We start from the raw sequence: 24,017 nt of genomic DNA, 5'->3' as shown, positions 1-24,017 counted from the left end.
GCCACTGCACTCCAGTCTGGGCGACGGAGTGAGACTCCAACTCAAAAAAAAAAAAGAAACTGAAAATGTGTTTCAATGGTCAGTCTTGGTGTTATGTATCCCAAACCCAGTGCACGTAGCTCCAGCTCTGGTGATAAGCCTGAATATCATGGAAGCCTGAGTAGCTAATAATAAGCCCAGGAACATGATAGAAGCCTTTACTCACAAGCAGGATTCTAAACAACCATGGCTGATCAACAGGTAGGATGCACCCAAACTAGAAAGATCCAAGACAAGTTTACATTGTTCTCCATGTATGCAACTCTTTTTTTTTTTTTACCATATTTTTACCTTATAAAACACATCAGGCACGTACTGCTCACTGCTGGACTCCTTGGCATAGCCGAGTTCAGGGGCATCCTTGCATGGAAGCAAACACTCATCACGGACCAGCGCCATGCACTGATTGGATACCTGGTACCCTTCAAAATGGACCTGGTTGTCGGGACCACCTGCAAAAGAGAAACCTTCAAAGAGAATCTACCAAACAAAATTCAAAACCAGTACATATCTGTTACTCTTCACTCCAACCAACAGAAAAAATAAACCCTCAAGAGTTTGTCTTGGGTAAGAATTCAAAAATTTTAAGGGGTCATCTGATGGACAGCTGGAAAACAAAACCTGGACCATGTACATCTAGATATGCTGCAGATCCTCCACACGCACAATTAATGAAGATTAGACATTACAGAAGTAAAGATTAATGAATTTGAAGATATAAAAAAAAAAATGAAACAGAGAGAACTAAAATAAATGAACCACAAACCAGTGCCATCAATGACACATTCTATCAGAATTAGGAAACCAAAATTGTTAAACATTCTCTAATATCCACCCCAGAAGTAGGCTTAATGTCATCAGCACTTAGGCTCTTGGTTTTTAGTTAACACCAGGAGTGTAAACAACAGGCAGACCCCTATTCCAGCAAACTTTTGTTCTTAAATGAACGGGGTTGAAAGGTAGGGGGATAAATTCATCTGGAGGCAGGGAGAGGTGGGGGGAGTGGACAGAAAACAAAACTATTCTGAATAAAAATACTAGAGGCTGTATTGCATATACTGTATAATAGTCTCTACCTTACAGAAACCTACACAGCCCTCCTGTGCAGTCGATGCCACAGCTGTCATCTCACATTGTGAGACACATTGTGGAGGTCTGAGCTGTGGAAACCAGGCCCAGCTCCTCACCAGGCATCGCCATCACCTTCACTCTGCACCTCTCGCCCAACCTCCATACCATCAAAGCCTCCAAAATGACTTCATGACAGACATGGGTCACACAAATCGCTGCTGAGAGGTAATAATCTGGTCAAGTTAGATCAGATCTCTGAAATGAGGACAACGGACAATGCCATGTAAGGCAGCCTGAGCCTTTGGAGGAGCTAAAGCAGACGTCCACCACCACAGAGAGCTATACCTCCAGAATCAGGATTATACTCTGACAACTCCAACCTCAGTAATATTTTATGGTTTTAAAGAAAAAAATAGCCCTCAATATCTATATTTCTTTTTTGTTTGAGTTGGGGTTTCACTCTGTTACCCAAGCTGGAGTGCAGTGGCACGATCACAGCTCATCGCAGCCTCAAACTCCTGGCTCAAGCAATCCTCCTGCCTCAGCCTCCCAAGCAGCTGGGACTACAGGCACATGCCACCACACCTGGCTATTTTTTAAAAAACATTTTGTAGGGACACGGTCTCGCTGTGTTGCCCAGGTTGGTCTCAAATTCCTGGGCTCAAGCAATCCTCCTGCCTTGGCCTTCCAAAGTGCTGAGAATATAGGCAAGAGCCAGTGTGCTGGGCCTCAATATTTATATTTCCGCTTCTTTGAAAAAAACAGAATCTACTGGTCAGAAAACATAAATTTAGTCCATATGGCTTTCAAACGTGTATCAGAAACCAGACCTGATAACCAAGCAATCAGAAAAGATGAAGGAGGGGACAGAGCAACCTTCAAGAGGCTATCTTTGCACAAGGCAGTGGGCAACAGCTGGCTTCAAGATACTGAGTCAAACTGGCTCCAAGGCCCAGTTTACTCGTCTAGTATTTTCTCTGTGGCCTAACGCAAATGCTCAGGACAGATAGCCAAGTCTGCGCAAATGACTACCAACATAGCAGTAGAAACATGGACACCTCTCCTTGACAGTATGCTCAGTGGCCTAAATGTCACACCACGAATCAGTACAAGGTTAGAAAGAGCAGAGGCAGGCCAGGTGCAGTAGCCCAAGCCTGCAATCCCAGCACTTTGGGAGGCTGAGGCGAGAAAACTGCCTGAGCTCGCGGGGTTAAAGACCAGCCTGGGCAGCATGGTGAGAACTCATCTCTACAATAAAAAAAAAAAAATTCGAGCCGGGCTTGGTGGCTCAGCCTGTAATCCCACGCCTTTGGGAGGCCGAGGTGAGTGGATTGCCTGAGCCCACGGGTTCGAGACCCACCTGGGTAGGCGAGATCTCATCTCTACAATAAATCAAAAAATTAGCCGGGCGTGGTAGCGCGCGCCTGTAATTCCGGCTACTCGGAAGGCTGAGGCAGAAGGATCGCCGGAGCCCAGCAGGTCAAGGCTGTGGTGGCTGGGAGCGGCCACTGAACTCCAGTCTGCGTGACAGAGTGAGACTCCAACTCAAAAAAAAATTCAAGTGGAATGTGCGCCTATAGTTCTGGCTACTTGGAAGGCTGAGGCGAAAGGATCGCCAGAGCCCAGCCTGGGCGACGGAGTGGGACTCCAACTCGAAAAAAAAAAAAAAAGCAGAGGCAAAAGGGCACGTATATCTACTTAGGGCACTGTAAACCTGCCCTCTTGTTCGGACTGGCCATTAAAGTATGATAGGTCTTCAGGGAAAGAAAAACCTGGCAGTTGAGAACGAGAGAAAAATGAAAAGCAGTACTGGTAAAATTGAAAGCTTTTTTTAAAAAAGCAAAATTACTCCATAAGGATAATCTCCAAAGGCAAATTCACTAAGATGGACAGCAAACTCCCTTTTCCGTGGGGAACAGCAAGAAACACACAGCCTGATGGGTTTGTGTAACCTTGCCAGAAAAGAAAAGTTGGACAAGTTAACTATCATTCCCTTCACAAATCTCCACATGGGAAGGATCACAGGGTCTAGAAAGGGATAGTGACTGAAAGAACTCAGCTGCTACTGAATTTGATACGCATTTTTGGTTTTTGAAACCAGCTCCTCAGAAAGTAATATTCATAGCCCACAAATTGAGTGTGTGCCAAATGCTGAAGGCAGAGACATCTACACCATGGAGCAGAGTTAAACTCAGGCTTTACAATGCACGGGTCTTCCTCAAGACTCTAAGTTCACTCAAGACTCTAAGTTCACTCAACCACATATAATTGTGACACTCACCCTCTAGAGGTCTCAAGCCAGAGAAGTTTTTCATACAACGAAAGAGGGCAGGGGAGGACCCACAGACACAGGGTGGGGCAAGGTGTTGCATCTGTCAGCACCTGAGCTCTGCCCATGGAATTGCCATGCACCCTGTGCCACATGGCTTGGTCTCCTGGGAAGTGCCTGCTGATGCACAGGCCTGCATCTTCCTGCCTAAGCAGGGACTTGGATGGGACGGCAGCAAGTGCATTTTCCAACAGCTGCACAGAGTCCCTACAGGGCCCTAACCAAGAGACCCTAACACAGAGAAAGAACACCCTTTACTTGGATGTAGTAAATCTAAGCTGCGTCCAAGCTACAGTGATTAGATGAATTAAGATCTGCAGCAAGGCTGGGCATCATGGCTCAGTCTGTAATCCCAGCACTTTGAGAGGCCGAGGTAAGAGGATTGCCTGGGTCCAGGGGTTCAAGACCAGCCTGGACAACTTGATGAGACCTCGTCTCTATAATAAATCACAAAAAAATTAGCCAGGCATGGTGGTGTGTGTTTGTAGTTCCAGCTACTTGGAAGGCTAAGGCAGAAGGACAGCCTAAGCCCAGCAGGTCAAGGCTGAGGTGGCCGTGAGCTTGCCACTGCACTCCACCCTGGGTGACAAGAATAAGACTCCAACTCAAAAACAATATATATATATCTGCAGCACCCTAGATAAGCATTCTTCAGTCACTGCCCCCTCTGAAAGGGAGAGAATCATGAGTCTGGGCACCAAGAGAGACGATTCAGCACAGACACAAAAGGACTGTGCGACTTTTGCATATCTTATTATAAATTAGATTATTTGCAGTTTCATAATTCTAAAGACTTTCAATAAATGCCAATTTCAGAGGGAGAAAAATTCCATGGATGAACTATATGACCCCCAAACTCACAATAAGAGATATGACTCAATAATTAAAGGTGGCAGCCCCCAAGTTAAAAGCTGTTTATACAGCCAGGCACGTTGGCTCACACCTGTAATTCCCAGCACTTTGGGAGGTAGAGGCAAGAGGATTGCTTGAGCCCATGGGTTCAAGACCAGTCTGGGCAATATGGTGAGACCTCATCTCTACAATAAAATTTCAAAATTAGCCAGGCATGGTGGCATATGACTGTGGTTCTAGCTACTTCGAAGGCTGAAGCGGAAGGATTGCCTGAGCCCAGCAGATCGAGGTTGTGGAGGCTGCAAGAGTGCCACTGTTCTTTAGCCTGGGCAACAGAGTGAGACACTGACTCAAAATGAAGAAGCTGTTTATAATTCTAAAAAGAAGCTAGTTCTTTCAGTTCATGGAATAATTTCTCCATAGTAACAGTAATCAAAAGTGTGACGTTACCATGGGAGATCATGGAATCCTAAAACAGTAGTTCTCAGTGAGGGCAGTAGTTCTAGAACCCTGTTTTGGTTGTCTCTATGATGTGAAAGGGAGCACTGCTTTCGTGGGCTGGTGTTAAAGATGCCAGACGTCCTGCCAGGTACAGGAGAGTTCCATGCAACCAAGAACTATTCCACATCCCACTTAACACTGAATGCTCACTACACACGCAAGTAAGCAAAAACCCCTCTTCCTAATGATCTGAGATTAGAATAAATTCTGTTTTATACATAACCACGAGACATTTATGCTTAGTATTAACACATGATGAATTCTCTAGGATGGCAATACTGTGTACGCTGGGGGAAGGCACACTATTCTGCTCAGAACTTGATGGAGAATTGTTGACCATCTCAGGAAACGTCACTGATGGCAAGGCCAGGGGAGTAACTGGATGTTCAGTCCACAGAGCCTTTTCCCACACGTATCAACACCAACTCCTTCTCTGAGTTGCCCTCATGTGTCAGTCTCCAGCACTGACATACTGAAATGTACAACTTTATTATATATTTATTTTCTATTGTTTTTTCTTTATTATAGTTAGGGTACTAATCTACTTTCCTTTTCAGAAATATGTATGCAGTCAGGCTATATTATCTATGAATTGTATTTCTATACAGTAAAGGGGTATCACAAAATGTTCTAAAAAGCGGGGTTAAGTCTGATAGATTTGGGAACTACCAGTCTAAACTACTATACCGAGAATACCAGCCTAAATGCAGAGGTGAGCTGGGCTCGGTGGCTCAGCCTGTAATCCCGCACCTTTGGGAGGCTGAGGTGAGCCTGGGCAGCGAGACGTCATCTCTACAACAAATAAAAAAATCAGCCGGGCGTGGTAGCGCATGCCTGTAATTCCAGCTACTTGGAAGGCTGAGGCGGAAGGATCCCCGGAGCCCAGCAGGTCGAGGCTGCGACAGCCGGGAGTGGCCACTGCACTCCAGTCTGGGTGACAGAGTGAGACTCCAATTCATAAAAAAAAATAAATAAAAAATAAAATAAATGCAGAGGTGGTCATGTGATACAGGGAACAGAAAGACAATACTTTCCTCTCCTTCTTTAAATATACTGCTGGCGGGGGGAGGGGGATGGGATTAACAGTCGCAAATATCTGTCTGGGGATGGGGAAACACCTCTTATCAACAGGGTGCCTGAATGAAACGTAATTGTACACCTAACCCTTAACCGTACCCCATAAAATCATAATAAAAAAGATTGATTAAAAAAAATAAAATAAATAAATAAATAAATAAAAATAAAATAAAATAAGTAGTTGGGCAAAAAATATATAATATATACTGCTGGCTTGGCAAAATTCTAAATTACATAAATGCCTTTATTCTCTGCTCCCCTTCTGAATTCCCAGTGTCCCCTGCTTAACATCTCAGCCACTCTCCAGCTGCCTTGAGTCTTCTACCACAACACATACCCTGTCTGATCTACCCTAACTAAAGTATTCTATGATGCATAATTCCATGTTTCCTTTAATCCCAGTCAAAACTCCCAACCATTCTCTTACTCACTTGACCTGAGCAACAATTTAGAAAAATAAATCTGACTCAACTAATTCACATGTGAAATAATTAACATGTATTAATTATTAGCATAATTACATGTGAAAGATGATACTACTGCCTCTCACTCCCGAAAAAGTACACTCATTTCAAAACAAAGGTGCCTATCAATCCAAATGGACTTTAAATCAAGAAAACTACAAGCTCAAGAATACAAAGCAAAGTGTAAAAACTCTAGAGGCATGGACATTTTTCTCCCTGTAGTTCCCAGGGCAGTGGCAACAGATTCAACTGGGATTGCTTGTGGATCTTATGACCAATATACTGGAATCGGTCCCTGTTAAACTGGGGGTAGTTCTGGAGAATGAGAAGGATGGCTACCAAGAATGAACTAGATTATCATCTCTCTGAGGGAGAAACCAAGTATCCACAGTAGCAAAATTAGCACTTATTTTTATTTTTATTTATTTATTTTTTTTGAGTTGGAGTCTTACTCTGTCACCCAGCCTGGAGTACAGTGGCCGCTCCCGGCCACCACAGCCTCGACCTGCTGGGCTCCAGCAATCCTTCCACCTCAGCCTTCCAAGTAGCTGGAATTACAGGCATGCGCTACCACACCCGTCTGATTTTTTTATTTATTGTAGAGATGAGGTCTCGCTGCCCAGGCGGGTCTCGAACCCGCGGGCTCAGGCAATCCACTCACCTTAGCCTCCCAAAGGCGCGGGATTACAGACTGAGCCACCAAGCCCAGCAGCACTTATTTTTAAAGACTGACCAAATGGATGATATTTTTATGAGGAGTTAAAGTCTCACTTTGTCACCGGGTTGGAGTGCAGTGGCATACAGTCTCGACCTCCTGGGCTCATGTGATCCTTCTGCCTGCCTCAGTCTTCCAAGCAGCTGGAACTACAGGCACACACCACCATGCCCAGCCAATTTTTGATTTATTGTACAGACAAGGTCTTGCCAAGTTTCCCAGGCTGGTCTCGAATGCCTGGACTCAGGTAATCCTTTCACCTCCGCCTTCCAAAGTGCTGGGATTATAGGCATGAGCCACTGCGCCCAGTTCCTACTCTTTTTAAATTATATGGTACTGTGTCTGGCTTTTTCTGGAACAGGATCTCAAATATGTTATAAAAGATTTGGTTGGCAAGCCGGGCTCGGTGGCTCAGCCTGTAATCCTGCACCTTTGGGAGGCTGAGGTGAGTGGATTGCCTGAGCCCACGGGTTCGAGACCCGCCTGGGCAACTTGGCGAGACCTTATCTTTACAGTAAATCAAAAAATTAGCCGGGCGCGGTAGCGCGCGCCTGTAGTTCCAGCTACTCGGAAGGTTCAGGCGGAAGGATCGCCAGAGCCCAGCAGGTCGAGGCTGCGGTGGCTGGAAGCGGCCACTGCACTCCAGTCTGGGCAACAGAGTAAGACTTCAACTCAAAAAAAAAAAAAAAAAAAAAAAAAATTGTTTGGCTTGCTTTTATAGGCCACAATCTTTTATTATCTATTCTGACATACATAACATGTAACATAAAATAAATGCATACGCACACATACTCTTTCTCTCTCCCAAACACACACAAGTCACTTCCAAAAAAGCTTTACAGAAATGGTTTCTTAAAATGACAGTCCCATTCATAATGACAAAAATAAATGAGTTATGGAAACAGTAAATTCCCCTTCTACACTGAGAAACATTAGAATTATCTTTGGTTATCAGAACAGGGCTGTGCAGCCCAAGCTCAGATCTAAAAAGCCAAGAGTTAACTTGGTTGGACTTGTGACAAGAACACTGGCCTAGCGGAAAGCTATACTGAGGTCTCAATTCTGGTTTATTGGTAAGTTCAGAATTTTTACCACAAAACAAAAGGAGGAATCCATGTCCCACAGGTCCAAAAACAAAATCCATAATAACTAAGTTAAGGATAAAAAGCTACCGAAAACAGAAACAAAATATATTAACAAGGTGGTGATATTTACAATATAACTGTCCCTACTGATACCTGTAGCCACCGCAGTCACAAACTTTGATCCAAAATGTCCATCTGGAGAGAGTCGACATATGTTGGGATGTTTATTTTGGAAGTCTCCTGCAGTAATGCACTCTTCTGAACTCAGGAAATAGGTGTCCTAAGACAAGAAAAGCAGCTATCAAATTTTATAGCATCACATCAAAATATACTATTCCTCCTTTAAAAATAAGAACTATGCCGGGCTCGGTGGCTCAGCCTGTAATCCCATGCCTATGGGAGGCTGAGATGAGTGGACTGCCTGAGCCCGTGGGTTCGAGACCCGACTGGGCAACTTGGTGAGGCCTCATCTCTACAATAAATCAAAAATGAGCCGGGCGTGGTAGCACGCGCCTGTAGTTCCAGCTACTTGGAAGGCTGAGGCGGAAGGATCGCTAGAGCCCAGCAGGTCGAGGCTGCGGTGGCCGGGAGCGGCCACTGCACTCCAGTCTGGGTGACAGAGTGAGACTCCAACTCAAAAAATAAATAAATAAATAAGAACTATAAAGTCTCAAAAACCCCATACCGAAACATATACCATACAAACTCTTACAAACTCTTCATTTAAAATTACATTACAAACTCTTCATTTAAAAGCACCCACTGGTCAGGTGCAGTGGCTCTCACCAATAATCCCAGCACTTTGGGAGGCAGAGGTGGGAGGATTTCTTGGGCCCAGGAGTTTGAGACCAGCCTAAGCAACATAGCGAGACCTCGTCTCTACAAAACAATCAAAAAATTAGCTGGACATGATAACACATGCCTGTAGTCCCAGCTACTCAGGAGGCTGAGGTGGGAGGATCACCTGAACCCAGGAGGTCAAGGCTATAGTAAGCCAAGATCGTGCTACTGCACTCCAGCCTGGATGACAGAGTGAGACCCTAACTCAAAAAAATAATAAAACCACCCACCACAATGAGGGTGGCCAGAAACACTATGCAAACCATCCCCACATATACAGGCTAACCTCTAAAATCGCTGGTTTGTAAAGGTAAGGTGGGTTTTGATCTATGAGACAGAAACAACAGACCCAGCCTTAATTTATCAAGAAGAATGTCTTAAAAAATATTGGCCTAAGCCAGGTGTAGTGGCTCACAACTGTAATCCCAGCACTTTGTGAGGCTGAGGAAAGAGAACTGCCTGAGCTCAGGAGTTCAAGACCAGCCTGAGCAACATGGCAAAACCTTATCTCTACAATAAATCAAAAAATTAGCTAGGCGTAGTAGCATGCGCCTATAGTTCCAGCTATTTAGAAGGCTGATGCGGAAGGATCGCCTGAGCACAGCAGGTCGAGGCTGCAGTGGCCGTGAACGTGTCACTGCACTCCAGCTTGGGTGACTTAAAAAAAAAAAAAGAAAGAAAAGAAAAATATTGGCCTAAAAGCTAGACCCAGAGTCTGAGAATGTGAGTCAATGCTATTGTAACCAAGCCACAAGACTAAGCGAATACTCCTGTCTCCACCTCACCTTATTTCGACTGTATCGAACTGTACCCTTTCGGGTATCTTCTGAAACAAGGTCTGTAAATATCCAGCCAACCTTAATAAAAAAAGAAAATATCTTTTGAATATCTCCTTAAAATAGATGAATGTTTTTCTGACTTCTGTCCAGAAAGCTTAAGAAGAATGTTCTCAGTCAGAGACTCCTTGTAAGCCAGGTCATCCAAGTGAATCAGTTCCTGAAGTAAGATGCCAGGCCACACCAAGGCTTTCAAACTCTGCTCAGGAGTACCTGGCCATCCTCCCTCTGGTGCTGCTGGATTGGAGATGCACTTCCTCAGCCCCAGCCCTACTCAGCACTGTGCTGGGTGCAGGGAATACAGTGGTGAGTGAGACCAATAGGATGTTGCTGAAAAGGGAACCTACACTCCTAAGACAAACAAGCAGGTATGCAAATATTTCAGATGCTAGGTCTTTCTCCACAAGATAGGAAAAAAAAGATTCCCTAGAGAGAGGCACTTAAAATAAAAGGCAGCAATTCAACAGAACTTCACCCAGCTGCTCCAGTACAAGGCTAGAAGGAAACATCTAACAGTAGTAGGATCTGAAATCCCTGTTATTGTGGCACTCTGAAGTCTGGGCATGCAGCTCAGGGCAAGATCTGGCATTTCCTGCATGTCCAGCTGTAACAGCACCCGTGTGCTCTGCAGTCCCTGGGTCCATCTCTACCCATGAACTCCTGCACCTTCTGGATGGTCAGAAGGATGGTTTCTGGCCTTAGGAGTGACCTGGGGCCCATCATCCTCTCCCAACCTGACATCACAAGTCTTCATAGACGTGACTAGACACAGGGGGAGACTTTGTCTTTGTTTTTATTTTTTTTAGATTGGAAAACATAGTTTTTAGAAATTAAATTGGAGAGAGAGAGAGAGAGGAGATTCACCTCTGCAAGGTATGGAAGAAGGCCAAAGTTTGGAAAACATGGCCCAGGCAGAACTCAACATGACTGGGCCAGGTATTAACAAAAGAACAGCATGAGATTTTTGTCTTTAAAAATGACCAAATGAACAAAAAAACTCAAGGAGGATGGCAATGGAGAAAATGAGACTTAAAGGACAAATGTAATTAAGCAAAATTAAGCTGAGATAAATGAGGGCTAAGGAACAAGTATTTTGGAAAAAGGCAGTTAGGTAACTACAAGACCTATTATAACCATGATCATTATGCACTATAAGTTTGTAACAAACATAGGTTAAAAAATTGGACCAAGCCAGGCTCGGTGGCCCAGCCTGTAATCCCACGCCTTTGGGAGGCTGAGGTAAGTGGATTGCCTGAGCCTGCAGGTTCGAGACCCACCTGGGCAGCGAGACCTCATCTCTACAATAAATCAAAAAATCAGCCGGGCATGGTAGCGCATGCCTGTAATTCCGGTTACTTGGAAGGCTGAGGCAGAAGGATCACCGGAGCCCAGCAGGTCGAGGTTGCGGTGGCCGGGAGCGGCCATTGCACTCCAGTCTGAGTGACACAGTGAGACTCCAACACAAAAAAAAAAAAAAAAATTGGACCAATTTCTCTTTTGAACAAGAACTTCCAGAAATTGAAACAAAGTTTGACCCTAAATAAAGATTCTGACTCCTTGTTAGAAACAAAAGGACATTTCTTTCAAACTGTACATAAACTTTGCTCGTTACATTCCTATGTTTTAAGTCACATTTTCAGTTATCTCTCCCTTCATTTGTACAGAAATAAGATAAAATAATCTATAGAGATTATTTCTCACTGCCTAAACTGATTAGGAAATAAAAGATAAAACTTATATAGCTATTAATGCTAAACCTCTAAGATATGCTCAAATTCATAGCTCAGCATGTATCTACAAAATCCTATCATTAACATTCCTGGTAACTTTATCAAGGAGGTGAAATAAACCAGATCAATAGAATAAAAAAGAAAATTATCTTCCTGTCTTCTAATTGCCCCACTGTCTCATGAAACAAGGAAGACTTCTAGGCTCAGAGACCTAAATGGCAAACAGGAAATTCAATGATAATGGATAAGGAAACACCAGAAGCTCCAAGCACATGGCACAGAAAACAAATACTGTGGAAGGACTCCAACCTTGGTCATCCTCAGCTTTCGAGCTACAAGAAGGAGTTCATGCCTCAGGGGACACGTGTGTGCAAGAGAAACTGCAAAGGCATAGCTGGAGTCTCATTCTTGCTGCCTCTGTTCATGCTCCCTTTCCCAAAGCAGTCCTCAAGAAGTGTGGCTGGTGGTCTTAAATGTAACAGCTCCTACACTAAGATCTCTCTTTTTTTATTTTTTATTTTTTTATGCTCAGGGGAAATGTTCTCATTTTACTTTAACTCAGAGAAACAAAAAAGCCATAGGTGACCAATAAACACAGGCAAATTTTCAAAATGCGTAGTGCCTGTACCTGATCTTGTGCAGCTGGGAAGAGGCAGTCCCAGATGTGGCCTGGCCACTCCACCAACCCTGGTGCCCAGCAGAGCCCAGCACCCCAGAGGCTGCCTAGCTGACAAATGCCTCAGTACCTTTCTCAGGCCAAGCTTGGCAGCAATTTCATCAACCACCTCGGCTTTTGGATCGTCAAGAAGCTCCAAGCTGTTCTGTGTCCCAATCTGTCAGGAACCAAAGGGAAAGACGGACTCAGAGGAGAGGGCTCAGAAAACAGCACCCTGAGCCCTCCCACTTCCAGCTCCAGAGTCACAGAGGTGCTGGTCTCCTCTTTGTCAGAAAGGAGAAGTACGGCCACAGAAAAGACACACTCTACACCCCTTCAGGTCTCTCCCCTTCTGCACAACTGCAAGAGCATATGAGGATACAGAGCTTGGGCTGGTGTGCACTACAAAGTTCTGATTTAGGTACGTCCAGGACTCAGGAAGGCTTTATACTCATTTTTTTAATGGTTCCTTCATTGGGAATAAAGCTATTTTCAAATTTCCCTGAAGAGGTAGTTTCACTACAAACAAGTGGTTAGATTAGTCAAGATTGAAACTGTAAGGTAACATTTGTTCCCAGAAAACAGCCTCAAAAAACCCATGTGCCAGCCGGGCTCGCTGGCTCAGCCTGTAATCCCGCGCCTTTGGGAGGCTGAGGTGAGTGGATTGCCTGAGCCCGTGGGTTCGAGACCCGCCTGGGCAGCGAGACCTCATCTCTACAATAAATCAAAAATCAGCCGGGCGTGATAGTGCATGCCTGTAATTCCGGCTACTCGGAAGGCTGAGGCGGAAGGATCGCCGGAGCCCAGCAGGTCGAGGCTGCAGTGGCCGGGAGCGGCCACTGCACTCCAGTCTGGGCGACCGAGTGAGACTCCAACTCAAAAAAAAAAACAAAAAAAAAAAACCCATGTGCCTTGCCTGTAGGCTTCACAGGTGCTGAGTTAAAGAGAGTATAAACTGCACAGAGAGCAATGAATACACACACCCTGAGTAAGTGAAAAGGCATCTAAAGTCAGCAATCTAGCCGGACTCGATGGCTCAGCCTGCAATCCCATGCCTTTGGGAGGCTGAGGTGAGTGGATTGCCTGAGCCTGCGGGTTCGAGACCCACCTGGGCAACTTGGCGAGACCTCATCTCTACAATAAATCAAAAATTAGCCGGGCGTGGTAGGGCGCACCTGTAGTTCCAGCTACTTTGAAGGCTGAGGCGGAAGGATCGCCGGAGCCCAGCAGGTCGAGGCTGCGGTGGCCGGGACCAGCCACTGCACTCCAGTCTGGGCGAGAGTGAGACTCCAACTCAAAAATAAATAAAATAAAATAAAACAAAATAAAGTCAGCAATCTGCTTGCACTCAGTGGGCTCTGACTTTGACTGACTCCCATGCAACCTAATCCAACCACAGCACACCACTTCCTAGAGTTGACCAAGCTTGCTGAAATCTTCACATTCACTTAAATGCAGTGCTTGGATCATTACTAAGTATCATTCCAAGTAGAACCTTGGCCATGAATAGGAAAAAGTGAGAGTAATCCCAAGTTGAATTATATTAATTGGGTATATCCTTGTAATTTAGGCAAAATCTGGCAAAACAACAAATAACTTTAAGTTTGCTGGGTATTATCTACCCATATGGAGGTCATTAATACCTCCAGGGTATAGATCAAATCACAAACTCAGAGCAAATTTAAGGGAAGGACTTGTTTAGATGACATGTGGCAGCATGAGCTTCAACTTCTAATGAGCCAGAGGTTATTAGAGGTCAATTGATTCAACCTCTAGAACGCCCGAGTTGGGAACTCTGATGATGTTGTTAGTGGTCTGGATGCCAGAGGTTTCTATTCTAATTTTTCTCAATTATACTTTTAATAGAATGGTTAAATTCTCTATGAAAGAGAGCCTCTACAAAACTGAATTTGAATATTTTGTGCTTCCAAAAGCAGCATCCTGACTGCAGAGCACACTTAGGGACCTAAGGGTTGGAAAACAGATTTATCCAGTTGGGGTCTCTACTGCCATCTAGTGTCTCTTTTTAAATGAACCATCACAAAAGGTCCATGAAACACTATCAATACATAAATACCAAAAATGTCAAAGAGATGTAACTACACTTAAAATCTGTATAAACACAGCCTTGAAAGACACACGCATTTGTGCAGGAACCACAAAAAAACCTGAACACCAACTGGTGTCCACACATGGCATGCAATTTCAGACCCTGCTAAGCAAACTCTGAAAACTCACTCAGCAACAGCTGCTGGGCACCCCTCCTCCAATCAGTTGGGAAATCTAAATAGCAGACTAGCCACAGACTGGTCTCCAGAACACAGTGTAAGGTGAAAAAATTATGTATAGTGCAGTAGTACAGTATACATACAAGGAAATGAAGAAGAGGAATCCTAGTATAAATCGGCGCATGTATGTGCATGTATACGCTTACATTAAAAGAAATCAGCCCAGACGTGGTAGCCCACACCTGTGGTCCCAATACTTTGGGAGGCAGAGATGAGAGAATTGCTTGAATCCAGGGGTTTGAGACCAGCATGGGCAACTTGGCGAAACCTCGTCTCTACAATAAATAAAAAATTAGCAAGGCACAGTGGCACACGCCTGTGGTTCCAGCTACTTGGAAGGCTGAGGCAGAAAGATCACCTGAGCCCAGCAGGTCGAGGCATGGGATCAGCATGCCACTGCACTCCAGGCTGGGCAACAGAGTGAGACTCTGACTCAAAAAGAAAAAAAAATCAAATTAGAAGTCAAACCAAGCCGGACTCGGTGGCTCAACCTGTAATCCCGCACCTTTGGGAGGCTGAGGTGAGTGGACTGCCTGAGCCCGCGGGTTCGAGACAAAAAAACAAAAACAAAAACAAAAAAAGAAGTCAAACCAAAAAGTTTTTAAACATGGGAGCTACCCATATATAGTAGGGGGAAGGGAAATGAACATACCTTGTTTGTAAATATGACTTTGAAGTTGTACAATTTTTTTTTTCTTTTCCAACTTTTTTTAATAAAAAAATTTCTGGCCAGGCACAGCAGCTTATGCCTACAATTGCAGCACTTTGGGAGAATGAGGCAGGAGGCTTATTGGAGGCTAGAAGTTTGAGACCAGTCTGGGTAACATGGCATGATCCCTAGTTCTACAAAAGATTTTAAAAATTAGCCAGGCACAGTGATACCCACTGCAGTCCCAGCTACTTGGGAGGCTGAGGCAGGAGGATTGCTTCAGTCCAGGAATTTGAGGCTGCAATGAGCCTTCGTCGTGCCACTGCATTCCAGCCTGGGTGACAGAGTTAGACCCTGTCTCTAAAAAGATAAGAAATTTCTAACACACAGCAAAGTTTAAACAACTTTATAGTAGACAGAGATGGTGGCTCACGCCTGTAATCCCAGAACTTTGGGAGACGGAGGTGAGAGAGTTGCCTGAGCCCAGGGATTTTGCCTGTGCCTGAGATCAGGCTGGGCAATTTAGTGAGACCTTGTCTCTACAATAAATCAAAAAATTAGCCAGGCGTGGTAGCACACACCTGTGGTTCCAGCTACTTGGAAGGCTGAGGCAGAAGGATCACCTGAGCCCAGCAGGTCGAGGTGTCAAAGCTGCAGTGGCCATGAGTGTGCCACTGCACTCCAGCCTGGGCAACAGAGTGAGACTATGACTAAAAACAAAAAGCAACAACAACAACAAAAATTTTATAATGAACACTCATATACCCACCACCTAGATTTAATCTGAACATTTACTAGGCTTTCTCTGCTCTTCTAGTCATTATCTTATTTTCATGTTGCAGACATAAGTATACTTCTCCCTAAATAGTTCAACAGCATATCACTAACTAGAATTCAATTTTGTTTAAGGCTTTTTCTTTCCTTTTTTAAGAGATGGGGGTCTCATTCTGTCACCCAGGCTAGACTGCAGTAGTGCAATCATTGCTCACTGCAACCTCAAATGCCTTGGCTCAAGTGATTTTTCTGCCTTACCCCCCTGAGTAGCTGGGATTACAGGAGTGAGCCACCACTCCCAGCTCATCTTTTTTTTTTTTTAAGAGATGAGGTCTCGCTACGTTGCCCAGGCTGGTCTTGAACTCCTGGTCTCAAGTGGTCCTCGTGCTTCGGCCACCCAAAGAGTTGGAATTATAAGCATGAGTCACTATGTCCAGCCTCCTAGCATTTTTGCTTATGTAGTAAAATTTATATAATGCAACATACCATATAAATATTTTACATAAAACAGAAATGTACATAAATATACACATACAGGCTAATTCCTAAAAACCATATAAAATGTGTAACTGGGTGGTGACAATCATACAGAGAGGACCTTGCAATGACTTCATAGCACAGTGACTGACTACACAAGACCCTATGGGATATACCCTAAGGACTGTTTTTCTACTTCAAAAAAAAATCTTAAGCTGTTTTCAGTCATATTTTGGTGGTAGTTTTCATTATTTTGGTGCCATTCTGGTAATTCTGAGACTGTAGTATGTGTCTGTGGCACTCTAACTCCATCATCCTTAGGATAGTAGCTGCTGCACAGGTGGAAGAGACACAGAATTAGGAAAAGACCCAAGAATCTCCTGGGCGCTACTGAGGCAACTGCAAACCTGAACAGACAGCAGATTAGATAAAAATGCTGTATCAATATCAGTTCAATTTACCTAAATTGATAAATGAACTAGTTATATAAGAGAAAATTCCTATTCTTAGGAAATACACACTGAAATATTTAGAAGCCATGATCTGATGCACCAATAATTCAGAAAATCGTGTGCACCTGCACCTGCATGTGTAACACAGAGGATGCAAAAATTGTAAAGCAAATGGAGCAAGATTTAACTTGTAAAGGGCATCCCACACGGCCTTCAAAACAAAGTAATACAGGTACCCATACAAACCCATACTAACGACAAGGCACTACAGTTCACCCATGCTTACCTGAGGAGGTTCATAAATTGCAGCCACCTCAGCCCTGATGCCAAGGGGAATGTCTTTGTGCTCTGTGTACCGTCCATACAAGTACCCAAAATGCTGGTTCCCTGTCTTTCTCCAGAAGTCAAGGAAGCGGTCAGCAACAGTGTGATTTTCAAACATGATATTGTCCACATGTCTATATTTCTGTAGAGTTAACAACAGTGGGCTAAATTTAAAAATCCCATAAAAAACACATCATTTATTTTTCTAGAACAAACCATTCATAAATATCTCTTATCTAATGACAAGGCACAATGGTTCATGCCTGTGGTCTCAGCTACTCGAAAGGCTTAGGTGAGAGGATCACTTGAGGTCAGGAATTCAAGGTCAGCCTGGGCAAGAGGCTAGCAAGGCGTTGCTATGGGCAACAGGGTCTAGCTATGGTGCCTAGGCTGATCTCAAACTCCTGGACTCAAACAATTCTCCCACTTTGGCCTCCCAAATTATAGGTATGAGGTACCATGACTGGTCTTTTTTTTTTAAAGAAAAAAAAATTTTTAAACCAAGTTTTAATTACATATTCTGTTCTTCAGACCACTTTAGAGTCCAGCCAGCTGAAGTGGGGGAGGGGTAGAGATGGATTTCATCTATCAAGAAATTCAAATTGGCGGGCATGGTAGCTCACGACTGTAATCCAGCACTTTGAGAGCCTGAGGCAAGAGGATTACCTGAGCCCAGGGGTTTGAGACCAGCCTAGGCAACTTGACAAGACCTCATTTCAATAGTAAATCAAACAATTAGCCAGGCATGGTGGTGAGCACCTGTGGTTCCAGCTACTTGGAAGGCTGAGGCAGATAGAGGGTGTGGAGGCCAGGAGTGTGCCACTGCACCCTAGCCTGGATAACAGAGTGAGATTCCAACTCAGAAAAAATAAATAGCCAGGCTCGGTGGCTCAGCCTGTAATCCCGTGTCTTTGGGAGGCTGAGATGAGTGGATTGCCTGAGCCCGCGGGTTCGAGACCCACCTGGGCAACTTGGCGAGACCTCACTCTACAATAAATCAAAAATCAGCCGGGCGTGGTAGCGTGCGCCTGTAATTACGGCTACTTGGAAGGCTGAGGTGGAAGGATCGCCGGAGCCCAGCAGGTCGAGGCTGCGGTGGCTGGGAGCGGCCACTGCACTCCAGTCTGGGCAACAGTGAGACTCCAACTCAAAAAATAAATAAATAAAAGTAATAAATAAAATAAATAAATAAATAAAGAGAAACTCTGGTTTCTCTTCAGATCATACAAATTTTTTGCCTTTTACAAAAAAATAAATAAATTCAAATTAATCTCATTGTGCTCTAACCTAAAATGCCAGTTTTAACTATCTTTAGGGCAAAAAATAAAGCCATTTTCAAGAATGACAAAGAAATAGAGGAAGGGAGGTTTCTAAAAAATTCAAAGAGGCTAGGACATTCTCGCTCAAGAACTAGACATGGAGACATGGAACAGGCAGCAGGAGGGAAAAAGTGCGTTACTACCAGAGGCAACGTAAAAGGAGCAGAAGAGGCCAGAACATCACCTCCTTCCTCAGTCAAGTTCTCTTCTTTTTTTTTTTTTTGAGTTGGAGTCTCACTCTGTCACCCAGACTGGAGTGCAGTGGGCTCCGGCGATCCTTCCGCCTCAGCCTTCCAAGTAGCTGGAACTACAGGCACGCGCTACCACACCCGACTAATTTTTGATTAATTGTAGAGATGAGGTCTCGCCAAGTTGCCCAGGCGGGTCTCGAACCCGTGGGCTCAGGCAATCCACTCATCTCAGCCTCCCAAAGGCATAGGATTACAGGCTGAGCCACGAGCCCGGCTAGCCAAGTTCTCTTCTTAAGCCAACCTGAATAGGTGCTCTGACCTGGTCCCAGGAAAGTCCCTTTATCAGCCTCTGGAGCCAGTTTTTTTTTTTTTTTTTTTGAGTTGGAGTCTCACTCTGTCACCCAGACTGGAGTGCCGTGGCCGCTCCCGGCCACCGCAGCCTCGACCTGCTGGGCTCCAGCGATCCCTCCGCCTCAGCCTTCTAAGTAGCCGGAATTACAGGCGCGCGCTACCACGCCCAGCTAATTTTTTGATTTTATTGTAGAGATGAGGTTTCACCTGCCCAGGCGGGTCTCGAACCCACGAGCTCAGGCAATCCATTCACCTCAGCCTCCCAAAGCCGCGGGATTACAGGCTGAGCCACCAAGCCCGGCTTGGAGCCAGTTTCTTAAAAGGCAAAACTACAACAAACATGCGTTTTAAATAATCACATTTTGCCTACACACAAGTTAACAAATAGAGAACTGAAGGCTCCCACTCTAAATATGGAAGAGCTGAAAATCTTAAAATTATATCTTCAGTGTATGATTTCCACAAAATGATCAATCAATTGATCAAAAAATACTGAAAATCTTCCATGTTTAACACACTCTGTTAGTGGCAGTTCCTCTCCAAGGAAGGGTTCTTCTGGAAATTTCCATTTCTCATCCATGAAAACAAATCTAGACAGACATGGAGAACATATCTCACCTGTCTGTTCAGCGTGATGGCACTTGGCTGGCACTTAGTGCAGATGCCGTTAGGCCACGGGAGGTGTCCCTCACACCCTGATTTAATCTTGCAACTGATGTTCTCCAGGGCAACAAATTTCCCCCTGAAAAAGAAGAAAAGTAACTTAAACATCACAATGGTGAAAAGTTTTGCAACAGGCTGGAAATAACAAGGTACATATCCTACACTTCCTAAACAGAGAAATTAAGCATGTGGTAGGCAGCAAAAGGTATAATGTGCTCAAAATTATTCTAATGGGAGTTCTATCTACACTTCTAGCACATTCAAAATAAATTCTAGATTCTGTCTCATACACTTAAACTATACAGAAACACACAACTATTTTCCTACAAAACTAGTTTTTATTTTCACCTCTATCATGAACATCCATGAAAGTCTTCAAAAATACTATAGAATATCTATTGACCTAATCTGTACCACTGAGAGAAAATGAGGCTCTTAAAAGTTTCATTAATTTATCGGCAACTTTAACATTATTAGGACAGTACCTATACCTTTGTAAAAAATACATATTAATAGGAAAAGTCTGGTTAGAATATATAACTAAGATATTTTCACTCTGCTTTTAGCTAAAAGATTGTTGGGCTGAACATAGTGGCTCACGCCTGTAATCCCAACACTTTGGAAGGCCTAGGCTTGCTTGAGGCCAGGAGTTTGAGACCAGCCTGGGCAGTATAGCAAGACCTTGTCTCTATAAAAAAAATTTTTAAATTAGCCAGAAATGGTGGTGTGCACTTGTAGTCCCAGCTACTTGGGAAGGCAAGATGGAAGGATCGCCTGAGCCCAGGAGGTCCAGGCGGCAGTGAACAGTGATCGTGCCATTGCACTCCAGTCTAGGTGACAAAATGAGACCTTGACTCAAAAAAAAAAAAAAAGAAGATGAAGAAAAGATTGTCAAATGAGAAAGGCCTGGACTCTACTCTGAACTTGGAGTGAATCTATATAGGTGACTTTAGCTACCTCATTCACAAAATATTTCATTTTCTTTTTTTCCCCCAGCTTTACTGAAGTATAACTGACAAATAAATTATATCTATTTAAGGTAGACAGTGTGATACTTTGTTTTTCAAATAAAAGTTGTATATATTTACAGTGTACAATATGATGTTTTGAAATACGTACACATTATGGAATGGCTAAATTGAGCTAACATGTATTACACCTTGCATACTTAACATTTTTTATAGTGAGCCATTTTTTTTTTTTTTTTTGGCTGGGCACAGTGGCTCATGCCTATAATCCCAGCACTTTTGGAGGCCAAGGTGAGAGGACTGCCCAAACCCACAGGTTTGAGACCAGCCTGAGCAACTTGGTGAGATCTGGGCAACTTGGTGAGACCTATCTCCATAATAAATCAAAAATTAGCCAGGTGTAGTAGTGCATGCCTATAGTTCCAGCTACTTGGTAGGCTGAAACGCAAGAATCACTGTAGGTCAAGACTACAGTGGCTACGAGCATGCCATTGCACTCTAGCCTGGGCGACAGAGTGAGATTCCAACTAGGAAAAAAAAAAAAAAAATATATATATATATATATATATATATCGTGAGCCATTTTTGGTATCACATCACGTAGGAAGCAATGACTTCTGACGCCAAGTCTGCACATTAATGGCATCTACAAGCATGGCCCCACAGGACACTGTGCACTATTTTGTGACCTAGACTGACAAAAGGCTGACCAAGTCTCTTTCACCACAATAAATTCCCACTCACGACTCAGAACAGAGAGTTCCATAGCTTTCCCTACTGACAGGCAAGAGTGGGTTTCTGGTGGGGTTTTTTCTCATGGCCTAACATTTTTAAAAAGTCATTTTAGGCAGACACTAGACTGTCAGAGAAAAGCTACAATCAGGCGACTGTGACATTCATCACAAAATGTTGCTGACTTGGGCTCAGCCACCATCTCCTTATGCTGCACTGAAAGGAATTATAAAATAATAGTTGAAGCCTTACTTTCTGGTAAAGTGTATAGAAAATCAACAAAAGCAGCACTTGACGAGGTTTAAAAGAAATAAAAATATTCTCAGTTCACTCTTTCTGACCACTGTTACAACCTGCATGCAGGAGCTATGAGAAGTTCACTCACACTGCCCACCTGGCCAAGTCTGTGGACAACTGCTACAGCACCATAAGCCTGAGCCACGGACACACTGGTGCTGCAGCCCCTGCTGTGACTGTGAAAATCAAGCTGATTCAGAGTAGGGCTCTAGGGAAAAGGCTGACAGGGGCTAAAACTAGTGAGCTGAGATTATTACAGGGTGGCTGTTTTTCTAAAAAGCAAAGGATGACACAACAGGCCACCATCACATGCGCTAACTCGTGATGCCCGAGGCAGTATGTATGGGGATGGTCTCTGTCCGACACTCTGAGTGCTAGGGAGTTGCAGTCAGGTGCCTATCGTCACTGCTCAGCTATTTCTTTTTGAGAATCACAAATTCAAAAGCCTGTACCCCATCTCATCTTTTTCTCATTCACATGTTCAGTGGCTGTAAGCAACAACTGCCAGATACACAAAGAAGAATTTATGCACAGGCTATATAGCAAGTTGCTTACTTGTCAGCCCCTCCAGTCAGCTTTCGGATGTAGGCATGGAAGGACATATGCTTCACGGGAGGCTCAAGATGGTTTAGGTAGTCCTCGTCGAATGGCTGCCAAAACACACATAGTTATGAGAACATGCCCACACCTGCCAGAGAACTCAGGCATGAGTTCCTAGAGAGCCCAGGCCGCATGGCCTCGGCAGGTCAGGGACCACACAGGAAAGCAGGTGCAGGGGTCTCACTCATCACTCTAGGTCAGAAACAAGTTTGTCTTTGTGTGCCAGTTATCTTTTCAAGAGTAAGACGAACTCTACTGAATACAAAATGCTCTAAGTCAACAACTAAGTTTCAAGACAATTTTGCAAAAAGAAATGCTACAAGATGAAGAGGAGCCTCATGAAGAACACCAGGTTGGCCTTGCTGCTGTAAATTCAGCATTAACTAGTTACCAGTCAGCATTATTATGGTAACTCTCAATCTCACCAGCACAAATCAGTAGAGGAGATGTGAGATTCAAGGCAAAGTAAATCAAAACAATGATGAGCACAAAAACCGATAGGCCCAGCTTTGTGTCAGATCTTAAAAGGATTGTCCAGGGAGCCCACTGTAAATGCTGCCCCTTTATCTCAGCCGTACAAATGCTTTAGCCATTCATAATCCACCGAGAAGGTCACTCCCATAAATAAAGACTCGTCCTCTGTGCAGCTTGCACTGTTGGGAATACAAGGCCCAGGGCAATAAATAGATAAGTTCTTTTAACCACTTCAACCAAGTGCAGGGACTTAGAGGAAGTATTTAGACAGCTCTGTCCATCAGCCACCCACCACACCAGCCCATGAACTTACTCCGCAAAGATTCTCACCTCTAGAGGGACGCAGTGTACACACTTCCCCAAAGGACCATGGCGGCATCTGAGGAGAACAAAGGGCAAGAGAAACGCACAGCAGTGAGTATGTCTGTTTTCCTGCTGCTACCACTCAACATTAATAAGTAAAATGTATATTTGTATTAATATTTCCTTACCAAGTGGAGTTATATTAGATGATATGCAGATGAAAATTTTTATTTTAACAATTTCGTTTCTTTGGTTTTAGACACAGGGTCTCACTGTCACCCAGGTTGGAGTGAAGTGACACAATCATAGCTCACTGCAGTCTCCAACTCCTTAGCTCAAGCAATCCTCTCACTTCAGACTCCTGAGCAGCTGGAACCACAAGCATGCACTACCATGCGGGGAAATTTAATATTTATTTTGATATGTATTAGAAAGATCTTCCCATGCATACTGGCTCATGCCTATAACCCCCGCACTTTGGAAGGCTGAGGGAGGAAGATTGCTTGAGCCCAGGAGTTCAAAGCAAGTCTGGGCAACACAGTGAGATCCTGACTCTATAAAAAAAAATCTTTTTTTTTTTTAGTCAGAGTCTCACTCTGTCACCTGGGCTGGAGTGCAGTGGCACATTCACAGCCACCACAGCCTCAACCTGCTGTGCTCAGGCGATCCTTCCATTTCAGCCTTCCAAGTAGCTGGAACTATAGGCTACTACCATGTCCAGCTAATTTTCTGATTTATTGTAGAGATGAGGTCTTGCCATGTTGCCCCGGCTAGTCTTGAACCCATGGGCTCGGGCAATCCTCTTGCCTCCGCCTTCCAAAGTGCTAGAATTACAGGTGTGAGCCACTGCACCTGGCAAAAAAAATTTTTAAAAATTAGTTGGAGCCAGGCTCAGTGGCTCAGTCTATAATCCGCGCCTTTGAGAGGCTGAGGTGAGTGAATTGCCTGAGCCCGCGGGTTC

General features: G+C 44.1%; 1 protein-coding gene across 1 annotated transcript in view; it reads right to left on the bottom strand.

Moving 5' to 3' along the window:
- Positions 1 to 24,017, bottom strand: part of NPLOC4 (NPL4 homolog, ubiquitin recognition factor) — a 79,874-nt gene that overhangs the window by 33,482 nt on the left and 22,375 nt on the right. Inside the window, exons 4-11 of the mRNA XM_008048839.2 lie at positions 23,084 to 23,132; positions 22,235 to 22,329; positions 19,638 to 19,761; positions 17,121 to 17,300; positions 12,286 to 12,372; positions 9,759 to 9,830; positions 8,287 to 8,413; positions 331 to 491 (exon numbers count right to left, since the gene is read on the bottom strand). Coding sequence (XP_008047030.2) covers positions 331 to 491; positions 8,287 to 8,413; positions 9,759 to 9,830; positions 12,286 to 12,372; positions 17,121 to 17,300; positions 19,638 to 19,761; positions 22,235 to 22,329; positions 23,084 to 23,132 — 895 coding nt within the window. The remainder of the gene's footprint in view (positions 1 to 330; positions 492 to 8,286; positions 8,414 to 9,758; positions 9,831 to 12,285; positions 12,373 to 17,120; positions 17,301 to 19,637; positions 19,762 to 22,234; positions 22,330 to 23,083; positions 23,133 to 24,017) is intronic.

This window comes from Carlito syrichta, unplaced genomic scaffold, assembly GCF_000164805.1.
Source record: "Carlito syrichta isolate Samal-C Ts95f unplaced genomic scaffold, Tarsius_syrichta-2.0.1 Scaffold126816, whole genome shotgun sequence".
NCBI classification, from domain to species: Eukaryota; Metazoa; Chordata; class Mammalia; order Primates; family Tarsiidae; genus Carlito; species Carlito syrichta.
The sequence above is the reverse complement of the archived record's forward strand: the minus strand, read 5'-3'. Positions and strand labels throughout refer to the sequence as shown.